Source organism: Cygnus atratus, chromosome 23 (genome assembly GCF_013377495.2).
Source record: "Cygnus atratus isolate AKBS03 ecotype Queensland, Australia chromosome 23, CAtr_DNAZoo_HiC_assembly, whole genome shotgun sequence".
In the NCBI taxonomy this organism is placed as follows: Eukaryota; Metazoa; Chordata; class Aves; order Anseriformes; family Anatidae; genus Cygnus; species Cygnus atratus.
The window spans coordinates 4,171,728-4,184,889 of NC_066384.1; the positions used below are offsets into that span (position 1 = coordinate 4,171,728).

Sequence of the window (13,162 nt, forward strand, 5' to 3'; positions counted from 1 at the left end):
CTTGCCTCTGTGGTATGACAGAGCTAAGATGGAGGAGCCACGTGCTGGAAGGGGATAAGAGCTTTATGAGCAACCCCCCCAGCTTCGTGCTGTCCAACGCCACAAACTGTGCTGGAAGGAAACCTCTGCTAACTGTGGGCCTTGGAAATGCAGCTCGAGATCTCAACGTGAGGAGGACACGAGCGGTTTCCACGAAGAACACAGAAGGATTTGAAGAGGAGAGCGGGGTCCGGACGCTCGGCAGCTCTCCTGTGCCCGCTAGGCACAGCACCCCTGTCCTGGCTGCCTCGGGGTGTGGCAGCAGTGTCATCCCTGTTCCTTCCACTAGTTCAGTGACTTGTCACTCCGTATTTTGCCGAGTGTGTTGTGGGGGTGGAAATCTGGAATAAACACATTTCTTCTTCAGCTTCCTCGCGTAGTTTGAATTCAACTTCCTAATAAAGCAATTGTTATTTTTCTAAGCCGATTCTCCAGGTGTAAGTGCTGTTCCTGCCCCTGCCCTCCCTCCAATTCCTCCTCTCCCGGGGGGTCGGGGGGGCGCTGCTTTTCCCCTGGGGACGTGGCGGGGGGGGGTTCACTGTCCCTACACCATTGGCACCCACACCCAGGGGGCAGCCCACTGTCCCTGGGTGTGGGTGCCAATGGTGTCGGCCTTAGGGACTGCTACAGAGCACGCAGCCCGCTGTGAAACGGCGCCGTGCCTGCGGGGGGCGTTGAGCCCCCGCACCTGGGTTGGGGGGGGGTCCCCTAGGGGGGGGTCCCCGACCCCTGCGGGCACCAGGCCTCTCCCACTTCCTGGTTACCGGCCGCACCCGGAAGCGGCCGCGCGGTTTCCAGGAAGTGACGCCATGGCGCGGCGGCCGGGCGGGGCGGGCGATGGCGGAAGCGGAGGCCAAGATGAAGCAGTTCCATGGCGGCGGGGGGGCCGGGCTGGACGCCGAGCGGGGCCGCTTCCCGTACTGCGTCGTGTGGACCCCGATCCCCGTGCTGACGTGAGGGCGGGCCCGGGGCTCGGCGGGGCCGGGGGCCCGGGGCTCGGCGGGGCCGGGGGCCCGGGGCTCGGCGGGGCCGGGGGCCCGGGGCTCGGCGGGGCCGGGGGCCCGGGGCTCGGCGGGGCCGGGGGCCCGGGGCTCGGCGGGGCCGGGGGCCCGGGGCTCGGCGGGGCCGGGGGCCCGGGGCTCGGCGGGGCCGGGGGCCCGGGGCTCGGCGGGGCCGGGGGCCCGGGGCTCGGGGCTGCCCGACCGCCTCGGGGGCTGCGCGGGGAAGGCTTTGCCGGGAGCCGGCTTCTCTCCGCACGAAGAAGGAAAGCGGCCCGGCCTCGGGGGATTTTCGTGGCTGGGGAGCGAAGGGTTTGGCCGCGGGGGGCCTCCCACCGCCTCCTGCCCCGAGGGGAGCCTCTCTGCTTCGCTTCGGACGAGTTTTGCTTTTCCCAGCGGTGCTGGCCGGGTGTAGGCAGGCTTCAAGGAGAGTTTCGGTGTGGGTTTTTCTTGTTTTTTTTTTTTTTTTTTCTCTCCAGTCGTGGGAAAATGGAAAGCTGTAACATGTGGCTTTGGGGGGGGGGCCGAGAGCCCGGAGGTTTATTTTCATACCTTCCTCTTGCCCTCCAGTTACAAGCGGGTGTCAGTGTTTACTGAGCCGGGGCTGAAAGTCAGGTCGAAGACGTGGCGCGGTCTGTGCCGGGACTGGGAACGGCGCCGTAACCCTCTTCAGCTGGGAGAAGACTTCCCCGTTCTGCCCCACGTGCACAAACCTGCCTTGATTTTTATCTTTTCTTTTTCACACGGCTTAACTTTCCATCCTCGGAGCATTTTCCAAAGCTTTCAACCTTCTTATCTCCCCCCGGGACTGCTGAGGAGAGCTGTCCCGCCGGAGCTAGTGGGCGTCCCCTGTTTGTTTGTGGGCTCGTTCCCCAACGAGCAGTGGCATCTTCCTGTTGATTTTGTTTTGCAGCGGAAATTTCAGCATCGTTATTTGGCAAAATCTCTCGCTAGATTGCATAATTGCCCCAATTTTCTTCCTCTGACATTTCCTGTCATCCTTGGGTTTGGAGGCTTGAAAGCTAGTCAGCGTCGGGGGGGGAATTAAGGAGAGGAAGAAATGTTTACGGCTTTGAAGGTGGCAAAGCTGTGACAAGGCTGCGTTCAGCTGCACCTCCTGGCTGATAAAAGACGGCTCTGCGCAGACAGTGAAGCTGCCTGGCTGCTTTGCATCGCACCAGATAGGAAAACGCAGAGGTTAAGTGATTCGAGTGCTGAAACTTTGCAGGAACCCTTTCCCTGCGTGGCGGGGTTAAGTTATCAACAGGAGCTGGGCGCAGTTTCTCTCCTCAGCTGCGCTTGCCAGCGTGTTTGGCTTTATCTGCTCGTTCTGCTGGGTTTAGGATCTCTCTAACTGAGCTGTGGCTCGCGAATCTGTCCCTGTTTAACCTTGCTGTAATGTCATCTGAAATATTAGTCGCTGGGCACGGTCCCGTGCGGGGAGGGGAGGGAGAAATCGGAGAGGGGGCAGCAAACCTGAGGGCGCTGGAGGATGTGGGCGAGCGCTGGTGCTTGGCCTGAAATGCTTCGTAGGGATCACGGGGGATCCGAGGGGGGGATAAAGAACTGCGGCTCTCCGGAGCTGCAAATATCAAGGGAGGAGGAGAAGTTTTGAAACAAGGAGGTTGTTTAGGGAGGGAGTGCTCCTCCTGGAGCCAGCAGCCCCGCTTTCCACCTGAGGTGCCAGAATCCAGTTCGCAGTGCGAACGGGAAGATGGGCAGGGAGACTTTTTTTTTCTCAGTCATTGAAGTGGGAAGTCCAGCTTTATCTCACGACTGTTTCTTCCGGACCTAACATTTTTTTTTTTTTTTTTTTTTTTTTTACTCGGAAACACAAATGGGGTTGTTTGGGAGCCCGGGGCTTGCCCTTCCCTGGCAGGGGGCGCGGGCGGTGCAGGCCGTTGGAGTCCGGCTCGTCCTGTAACTGCAGCCACTCGAAAACTGCCTTGAAAACAAAAAAAAACCTTGAAAAGTGAAAACTTGAAGCCTGACCACCCTGCGGATGAGCCGACTCTAGGTCAGCTCATCTTGGGGGGCACAGCTCTGGGTGTTTTTCCTTTCCAGCTCAAGCATGCTTTTCCTTTGCTTGCACCTCTCCTGCTTTCACCTCCCGGCCGGGCGTAACGCAGTAACCGTGCCCGCCTGTCCCGTGCTGTGCAGTTCGTTGCGCGGCCGCTCCCGCAGGCTCCTGGCAGCATGCTGCGCGCTCTCGGCGCGATCGGGGGGCAAATATCTCAGCCTGACGCTTCGCTTGTTGCCTCGGTAGATGGCTCTTCCCTATCATCGGCCACATGGGCATCTGCACGTCGACCGGAGTCATCCGGGACTTCGCGGGGCCGTACTTTGTCTCGGTAAGTAGGTGACAAATCCGGGTCCTCAAGGCGAATCCTGTGCTTGGTCCGGGTCTCACCTCTGCTGGTGGTTTCTGAGCCACCCCCTGTCTTTTGCAGCTCCGAGTTGTGCAAAGCAACGGCTTTAGATGTTTCCGAGACCATGGATCTGTGCCGTTACTCTGGAGATTGCTGTCAGTGCAGATCATCCGGGGGGGTGATAAACAGCGGCTGGTTTGGTTTGGTGAGCAGGAGGTGAAGAATCCTGTGGTCCATGCTCTTAATGGGGACTTTTGGACCCAAATTCTTTTGCGATAACCCACGCTTCAGAAGCTGCTTTCGAACTTCCTCGGTATGCCTGCTGCTGTCATGGTGCGTGGCAGCAGATGTGAGGACGATATTCTTCGCAGTCTGTTGGATTCTGCGAGTAAGGGAATTTTTAGGTGGGACAATTAATGCTCCTTAAAGATTAGGACGTGTCCAACTTAGAGTTAGCAAGGCATTAACAGTTTACAGGAAGGGAGCATGGTGCATACACCACGTAGCCGGGTAATGCCACCGCGTTTAGAGCATGAATGCACTCACACCCCAAACGAGTGTGTGTACGAATACAACTGAGACCTGAGTCCGGGCACACAGATGAGATCGGTGTCTAGAGGCTGTTGAGGCAACGTGGCAGCGTCATCGCTGCGCGATCACAGGCTCGGAGGTTTCCAGCAAGAGTTGTGTCATGAATATTGTGCGGGGTTATCCTCACGAGATATCTTTTTTCTGTTTTATTTGTAGGAAGACAACATGGCGTTTGGGAAGCCAGTGAAGTAAGTGCTCCCGTTGCTTTTTATGAAACTAAGCAGCTGACGTGCAGATGTCCTTTAATTCGTGGAGGCAGCCAGGCCATAATACCGCTCTTCTCGCTGTTCAGATAACCTAACTCAAGTGGACGGCTGCTGTGTCTGTGCTTTTCAAGAAACCACGTTAAGTTCAATCTTTTAGAAGCGTGGCAGCAGTATAATGGCATTAAGAACTATAGCTGTGTGGAGCCTTTACAAGGACAAAAGACCAAAACATTTTAGGATAATGTTAGCAACAAGTGCTCCAAGTAAATGGTGCCTGTACTAATGAACTGTCATCGCTCCCATCTTGTTAACGATTTTCTGGGGTAGGAGGAGAGGTTCCTGGGCTTTGTGTATCTGTCAGATCGCGTTTATGTTTTAAATGGCCTGCAGGCTTCATCTCACAGCACGTGAAAGCAGTTCAGAGGGGCCTGTACCCCTGAGGTCTGCAGTTTCTCTGTCTGGAGTGCCCCAGGGCGGAGGGTGCTGAGCGTCAGTTTCTGCAGCATGTGCTCGTCTCGACGGCTGCAGTTCCTTGGGCTCCAGAGGCAGCCTTTTCCCGAAATCCTTTAAGCAGCTTCCTGCTGGGAAGAGCAAAAAGTTGTAGGGGAGCAGCAGCGAAGCCAAGGGGTCGCAGAAGGGCTCTGTTCTCATTTTCCAGGTACTGGAAGCTGGATCCTGGCAAAGTGTACTCCTCCAATCCCAACATGTGGGACACGGCTGTGCACGATGCCTCGGAGGAGTACAAGCACCGAATGGTACGGCCGCGGTGCCCGTGTCCCGTCTGGAGCGGTACCTCCCCGGGGCTGGGCTCCTTCCTGCAGGAGTGGGACCTGTGGGCCTGCACCAGCCCCGTGTGCAGGGCCGGGGAGCCTTGAGGGCAGGATTTCTAACGCTCTGCCCCTTCTTCTGTTCCAGCACAACCTTTGCTGCGATAACTGCCACTCTCACGTGGCTCTGGCCTTGAACTTGATGAGATACGACAACAGCACCTCCTGGAACATGGTCAAGCTCTGCTTCTTCTCGCTCCTGTATGGGAAGTATGTAAGGTGAGCTGAGAGCAGTCTAGATCCAGCAGGCAAAGGGGCTTTGTTTCTTTTGTTCTTCCCATCCCTCCAGAGCTTCAGCCTCTCTTGGAAAAGGGAGGAACGTCTCTTCCCCCGTGACACGTGGGGGAATGTTGCTGGTAGGTGGTGCTGTCACAGCCTGTTCTTAAGCAAAGAACCAGGAGCGTTGTCTGGGTTGCACTGGATGCTGCTCCTGAAATACTGTCTCTAGCAACTAATGGAGGGTGCCAGGAATTTGGGAAATGCTAGCTAGAGCAAATACTGCTCTCTGTGTTGTCTTTTGGCTGGGTTAGGTCAGAACAGAAGGTCACAGAATGGCTTCTCTCCAAGGATTGCTGGTTTCTCTTCCCTCTCTTGAATCCTGTTTACACTAAAACTAGTCTGATTTCCAACTGGCGTGGTGCTTCCAGCTTGAGCGGAGAGGGAAACCCTGAGCATTCCTTATTAGAAAGAGCTCTTAATCTCCATTTTATCTCCTTGGGCCTGGAGAGGAGATTCTGCGAGGACAGCCCTGCACAAAGGTTTCGCGTTGCTTCCCTTCTGCTGGGTCTGGCCTCTTCTGGAAGAGCTCTGCCAGCTTTCGTGCGAGCGTGGTCCCCGCTGCGCTGGGTAAATCCACCAGCAGCCTGAACGTTGAGGCTGACTTTTTGTTTGTCTGTGGAGATATGAAACATGCCAAAGTCATAGACTTTGACCTGGATTTGAGCTGGGAGGCGAGTCCAGCCCTGTTGCTCATGATGTAGTTATTTGTGGACCTGATTTAATCTCAAATTTTTAACGCATACTGCGCCTCCAGGACACAGCGTGTGGCAGTGCTAGAACTGGATAAGAAAGACATCCGTCTCCCTCTGGTTTCTCCACTTACCATCACTTCCTTCTCTCCCCTCCTGTCTTCCTCTGCTGACTTCTTATGTTTAAACCCTCCCCCTATTGTGTTTGTTTTTTTTTTCCCCGTCTTGCAGCATAGGGGGATTTGTGAAGACCTGGCTTCCCTTTGTCCTCTTCCTGGGGGTGATCCTGACGGTCGTTCTGACACTTCACCTGCGGTGATGACAGCTGTGAACTCCCCGTTCTGTGGGCACACGAAGGAAGAAACTGTGACTGCTTGACCCAGCGAGGTGGAGGCAGGGGACTCTGGGAGGCGTTTTCTGGGGAAGGTGGCAACTCCACTCCATTGTAACAGCTCATCTTTGTTTCCTGGGACTGGCTTCTTACCCTTCTGTTTCTGTTCTGTCGATGGTGTCTCCCAACGTCAGGGGTCCCGAAGCCTCCTGATCCCTCCCTGAATATGCTCCCTCTCTGCAATTTGGTAGGTAGAAACGCGATCAGGAAAGGAGAGGCGTGGGCACCTTGGCGTTCTGTGCGAGGTAGAGCTGCGAGGCAAACCCTGCCTCCTGGTTCAGGAGCGCAGGCAGCCACACCTCGTAAGGTTCTCTCTGATCACTTGGGTTCTTCCTCTTGGCAGACTTCATCAAATGCTTCCCGGGGTTTCCAGTCTCCGAGGGGGAGTTGTTTCCCTGTTGCACGACTCTCCTGTAGCACACGTTTCACAGTGGAGGTGCGGGGCTCCTCCTGGGGGTGCACGGTGCCGCAGCGCTCGCTGCCAGTCTCCCCAGTAGTGCCAGAAAGGTGTTGACGGCGCAGCTCTCCTCTGAGGAGACACACAGAGGAACGCTCCGTGGCGGGGCAGATTCGTCTGGTCCTGCTGGTGAGCCCAGAAAAGCAGGAAAGTAGATCGACTGGCTTGGGTATGGCTCGTGGCAGTCTGCACACTTTCAATAGCATGTCGCAGAGTTGGGAGTCTGCTGCCAAATCCCTTTTAGCTTGTGCCAGAGAAAATCTAGCTTCCCCGCTTCTCCCTGGGCTCTGAATGCCTAAAATTGGCGTTACACTTCTCCCAAGCTGCTTAAGCTTTCCTTTGATCCCCAGCACTTTGCATGTCACAGAAATCACGCCTGCAGAGGTGGCGGCGGCAGCAGCAGCAGGTACTTGCTCCCGGGACAGAAGGCTTTGGGGTTGCGAAAGCATCCGTGCCTTGCAGAGCAGTGCCCGAGTCCTGAGCTTAGCGGGGCCAACGGAGATTTAAAGAGGTGGAGGGACTGGAAGGCGGACGTGCTCTGCCGGGGCTTTGCAGCGGCCAACAGGGCACTGCTGTCTTGTGGCTGGTGCTGGGGTGGTGGATGGGAAGCTGTGGCGTGTTCTGAAGAGCACACCTGGGGTAAAAGCACTTGGAATGTGAAGAATGCTGGTCTGGCAGCGCTGGGGGTCTGATGGCCCCTTTGAGCCCTGGACCAGGCAGAATGGCTCCTAGAGGGGTCGGTGGTCTGTGAGTGCTGAGCAGGGAGAGCGTCTGGGTGTCAGGAATCTGTCTGTGGGGGCTCTGGCGTGCAGATGCTGCTTTCTGGGCTGCTCTTAGCCAGGCGGCTTTCAGGTGTCACTGAAGGGCTGCGTGCCATTAAGCAGATCCCCTCTGATTGCAGAGGAAGGGTTAGCTTTTCCTCTCCTGCCTTGAAAGGCCAGCTCTTTACTCCACTACCTGATGGATTTCAGCCTCAAGGAGTGCTCGTGGCCAGCAAGAAAGCTCTTTTTGTCTGCGTGCCATCCCTGTGGCTTCCTCTGATGTGGAAGCCCTTTCAGTCACCCTGCTGGCTCTGGAGGCCGTCCTTTTTTTGCCTCCCCATCTGCTTCCATCCTCCTGACCCCTGTAGCTCTGTAGGAGGGCTGGGGGCTCCTCTTGGGCTTCTCGAATTCTGCATTTCCTCCTCGGTCACATTTAAATAGCCCCTTAAACCTCTTCGTTCTCCCTAGCACCCAGTTGGCTCCGTCACCTGGTGCTGGCCTGTCCGGGGTGGGAGCACCTCGGTGCCCTTCCCCACGTACCTGGAGCTGAAGCAGTTGTCGGCGTCTCCTGTGTGCAGTCATTTAAACCTGAGTGGAGAGCAGCTGGAGGGTGCCGAGGCCGATTAGAAAGCCAAAACCTCGATCAAAGAGAACCTTACAAGGAAAAGATGGAATCTTACGGAGCTGCCCTGCCTTGCTGCGGTCGCCGCACGGCGGGGTGGCTGGCTACCGTGCCCTAGGACAAGCCAGTGGAACAGGAGAGATCAGTCCCTTGCCCTGATTTTTAATTTTAGCATGATTCCTCAGAGTGTCCTGCCAAGGATGCGCCAGGAGTCCCTGGCCCCAGGGCTGAAGCCAACCTGTCTTACGCAGTAGCAATAACCTAGAGACTCTTCGGGCTGTCTCACACGTTGATGCAGTGTTTTATCGATAAGCTATACAAGCGTTGCCAAAGCCGAGGCTTCGAGGTGTCAGGGGGGGCCAGGAGCGGGGCTGCTGGCCGCGATCCCTGCTCCTGGGACTTCAGAAAATGCCGAGTGCCATTCCCCACCGTGAAAATCCTTCTTTGCTCCCTGTGCTTTTTATTTTTTATTTATTTTTTTTAACCAGATCTGGGTTTTGAACGGAGGCTCTAAGCCCTGCAGGACCTCAGGCTGCGGAGCTGCTTCCCCTGCACCTCGACTGACAGCAGGGCAGGATGGCTCCGCGCGTCCGGAGGGAGCACGGGCGGCTCGACAGCAGGGTCTGAAGCAGAGGTAGCACGGAGCCAGCCCCAGCAGCCTCGCTGGCCTCCCAGAGTTCTCTGTGCCTGCAGGATGGTTCCTGCAGAGAGGCTGGATGTGGGCTGGGCAGATTTACTGCTTCACCACGCCGCTGGGGCTGCGGGAGCGCGGAGAGACGGGCGATGCGTGGGGAGCGGGCTGTTTCCTCTGGCTGGGAGGTGGGTGGGTGAGGAACGTGCTTTCCTTGCAGCATCCTTCATCTCACTGCCAGCTCCTTCGCAGCGCCTTGCCCGTAGCCTCATAAAGGTTCCCCCTGTCCCTTTCCTCCCCGATGCCGCTTTTATGGTCCCCTCCTTTCTCCTTTGCACGTGCTTGTGCTGCAGAGCTCCGTGGCTCTGCCGTGCTCTTCGGCGAGGGCCAGCCCTCCGTACCCTCTTCCTTTGTTCTCTTGATCTCTGTGGGGCGCTGGATTACTTTGTAAATATTTAAACTCTGCTTCTGTGGTTTCATAATCCTGACGGTAGGGGAAATAAACTTATTTCTGTGGATGTCTCCAGGTGCCTCTCTTATTGTCAAGACTTTTCTCCTTCAGAAGCAGGCTCGCTCTCCCCCCGGCCGCCTGAGCTGCAGCCTCCTGCCCGCAGGCAGCGCGAGGAGCTGGCCCTCGAAGGCCCCCACACCTTTTATTTTACAGACCTGCCCTTGCTGCGTGGCAGAAGTCACGGTCCTGTTTTCAGAGCTGCTGTGGGGAAGGGAGGGGGGGCTGGGGAGCGGCAGGGATGGCACTGGGAGCTGCTTGCTGCAGAGCTGGAAGCCTTTGCTGCAGTGCAGGCAGACCCCGCGCCGTGCCAGAGCTTTAATGCCAGGTCTCTCAAAGCCAGGGCCCTTCTGCGGGCCTTTGTTCAGGGGAAGGGGCTGTGCCTGCTCCTGCCTTGTGCTGGGCTCGTCCCTAACCCCCTGCCAGCTCAGCAGAGCCCTGCGTGCCCCCAACCAGGCAGAGAGCTGAGCATTTGGGGAGGAGGATGCTCTTTGATACCCCCCCCCCCCCCCTTGTAGGTTTATCTCGTTTAGCTGTGAATGGTTTCCCTTCACGCAGCCTGAGGTCTTGGCGTCCCTCTTTTCTCAGAGTCTGGGGGGGGTTCTCGTCCCCCAGCTCCTCAAAGCTCGGAGCCCCTGTGGCTTCCCTCGCCCCGTGAGCTGCTGGAGAGGGGCTGCGGGTGCTGGGAGCAGAGGGGGGCGAAGAGGCGGCCTCATCCTGCCCTCCCGGCAGGGGATGGGGATGGCAGCGAGGGAGCTGGGCCTCAGCGTGCTCCGAGGAGTGCTAACAGCAGCCACTCCTCCCTTACAGCTGACTTCCAGAGCCTGGAGCTGGGCGGTGGGGGATGCAGAAAAGCCTTAAAATTCGGGAAAAATCAGCCGTGCGCCTTAAAATTTGGCTGGGGGATTTACCAGCGCAGCCGTTTTGTGAAGCGCTGCCCGGATCCCCTCCTGCGCGCCCCCTCGACACAAGCTGCGCTGCCCGGCAGCTCTGCAGCCCGGCCCCTGCCTCCCCTGGGGCTGCAGAGCCTCGCGCCGAGGTTTTATCACGGGAACTCGAGGCGAGGACCCCAAGGACCTGCCGTGGCCGCGTGGCTCTGCCCTGGGCGTGGGGCTGGGGGCTCTTGCCCCTTTTTGCTCCGTGGGGAGCGCGGTGTGGGTGCGGTGGTTGGCGGCAGCGGGGCTGAGCGTGCCGATGGTCGCGGCTCTGCGCCCTGCTCCCGGCTCCACGACGTCTCGTACCCCTCGCCGCGGGGAGGCCGCGAAGCTGGGGAGGCGATGCTGGCACCGAGGGGGGCTCAGGCTGGCGTCGCCCATCGCCCTGCCCGGGTGCAGGGTGCTCGCGGGGCCCCGGCAGCCCCCACTGCCCACGATGTCCCCCCCGAGAGACCTCCCCGTGGGGACAGGGCCACCTTTGGAGTGGGGTCGCTTGGCCGCAGCAGGCTGGACGAGGGGGGGGCTGCACCAAAGGGCCCCCCAGGGCCTGATCTCAGGTGGCACTTCAGCATTTGCACGTTTGGAGCTTTCTGAACGCCAGCAGCGGGGCCTGGGCTGCCCTTAGGGCCAGGTTAGCCCCCCCAGGGCTCCCCTTCCCGTGTCGTGCTTGACGCGCCCCCCCCCCCCCCCCCCAACTGTTTCGTTCCTCAGCAAGGGGGAGCAGACCCAGCGCAGGGTCCCCCCCCGAATGTTGCCCCCAGCTGGAGCTGAGGGTGGGACCGCTGCGACGTCCCTGCTCTACTGCATGGGTTAAAAAAAAAAATAAAAATGAATTAAAATCCCCCAGCCCTGGGGTGCTCGGCTTCATCCCTGTGTCCCCAGCTCCGTCCTCAGAGGGGGACACATCCTGCTGCGCTCCCCACGGCGCTCAGCCCCCAGAGCTGCCTTTAACACCCTGTTTTCCCCCGTCCTGAGGCTGGGGGTCCCGTGGGGTGCTGCCCTGTGCCCTCCACCGGCGAGGAGCCACAAACCCACCGGCTCTGCCCCCGCTCCCTGCCTCAGTTTCCCCCCGGGAGCACCGGGCTCGCCCGCGCCTGGCGCACCCGAGGAACGGGTCCGAGGCTGGGCGCGGGGTGGGATCCTGCCCACGCGCTCCCGGAGCAGAAATGAGGCAGAACCTGTTCTGGGTGCCCGCGGGGCTGCTGCCAGCACCCAGCGCCCAGCACCCAGCGCCCAGCACCCAGGGGAGCTGCTCCTGTGCTGGGTGTCCCCCCCCGCAGCCCCTCCGCAGGCGGCTATGGGGACATCAGGGCAAAAACCCGGGTGGGTGCTGGTCCCTTGGGAAGGGCTTCGGGAGGCAGACGGGTCTGATCCTGCGGATGCTGCCCGGGTCTCCGCAAAGAAAAGTGTCCCCAGGGGGTGGCCAGGGAGCCGCCGGGTGTCACCAGCCCGACGCAGCCTCCGGCCACGCTGTGGGGGGAGGCTACAGCTGAGACCCAGCAAATTTGTCACCCCTCGTCGCCCCTCGTCACCCCCTCTGCAGGATCAGCGCCCAAATCCTGCTCTGTCCCTTCCCGGGCAGCCTCAGCACTTCCCCAGCAAGGTTTGGTGCTGGGGAGGGTCCTGAGCTGGGGGGGGGGACGCACGGAGGGGGCTCGGTGCCAGCCTGGGTGACCCGACGCTGAGCCACCAGCCCCGAGCACCCCCCCCCGCCTTGGGGACACGCGCGTGTGGCCTGAGCGTGCGACACCGCCGCCACCGAGCCGTGGCAGGGACCCGCTGGGTTTTCGGAGCATCCCCAGCACCATCCTGTGCGACGAGGGCGGGGGGGGGGGGGGATATGGGGACACGGGGAGGGTGCCCAGCCTCGACGTCTGCGCTGGGCACCCCACGAGGGGAGGACGGGGAGGACGGCAGGCAGACAGACAGACACAGGCCGGCCGGCAGGGCCGTCGCTAAAGCCCCATTTCCTTAGAAACCACGCTAAAAATAAGTTCGGCACCGCCAGGTGTGACTGGCCCGATCCTGCGCGGGGCTGAGCGTGGAGGGGGTTCGTCCTGGGGGGGAGATGATTCCCCCCCCTCCCCCCCGAGCATCAACGGTGTGCCAAGGGGGGCCGGAGGCTGGGGGTGCCCATGGGGTTAGGGGAGCCCCACAGGATTTGGGGGGGGGGTCTGCAGCGCCCCTGGGACCCCAAACTGCCCCACACCGGGTTTTGGGGTGCTGCAGGGCACTGCGGGGAGGGAGGATCTGACACCAGTCCCCCCAGTTCCTCCCAGTTCCCCCCAGTACAGCCCAGGGTGGGGCCCAGGTAAGGCTCCCCGGGGGGGGGGCCGCATCCTTCCCCATTCTCACCCCCGGGGTGGGGACGGGTCCTCCTGCCCCATCCCATCCCCTCCAAACCTCCCCGATGCTGGTGCTGCCCCCCCCTGCTTCGGGGCTCTTCCCCTCTCCCCGGCTTCCTGACGCCTCCCAGTTCAGCCCAGTTCAACCCAGTGCAGCCCAGTCCCGTCCGGCGGGTGCTGCTGGCTCCAGTCCCTGCTTTCGTGCCGCCGAGGCGAGGAGGCGCCTTGCTCTCGCCTGCGGTTGACTCAGCTTTAGGGCCTCCAGCACCCAGCGGGGCGCGGGGGGCACCCGTGGAGCCGAGGGTCCCCGTGGGGGCGCAGGGTGGGGGGGACGAGCCACGGCTGGGGGCCCATGGCCCCACAAAGTCCCCTGGGCAGGTAAGGGCGGCCGCGGGGCTGACCCCATCAACCGGCCCCACGGCACGGGAAATGGGGGCTGGGGGTAGGATCTGGGGTCCTGCTGCTTTCGTGGGGGGGGGGGGGGGGGGAGGATGCAGCCTCCAAATGTTGCTTT

The 13,162-nt window shown here is 60.1% G+C and overlaps 1 protein-coding gene across 4 annotated transcripts; it reads left to right on the plus strand.

Annotated features, from left to right (window-relative positions):
* The first annotated feature begins 845 nt into the window (after positions 1-845).
* Positions 846-9,380, plus strand: TMEM222 (transmembrane protein 222). 4 transcript variants are annotated; one of them, XM_035562350.2, is made up of 6 exons: positions 846-992; positions 3,304-3,388; positions 4,154-4,185; positions 4,862-4,958; positions 5,119-5,249; positions 6,230-9,380. In XM_035562350.2, exons 1-6 carry the CDS (start codon positions 877-879, stop codon positions 6,315-6,317), a joined length of 549 nt encoding a protein of 182 aa, XP_035418243.1. In that variant the 5' UTR covers positions 846-876; the 3' UTR covers positions 6,318-9,380. The 4 variants fall into 4 exon arrangements, with proteins under 4 accessions (XP_035418243.1, XP_035418242.1, XP_035418244.1 ...); XM_035562349.2 differs by having other exon boundaries at positions 6,235-9,380; XM_035562351.2 differs by having other exon boundaries at positions 857-992; positions 8,718-9,380.
* The last annotated feature ends 3,782 nt before the right edge of the window (positions 9,381-13,162 follow it).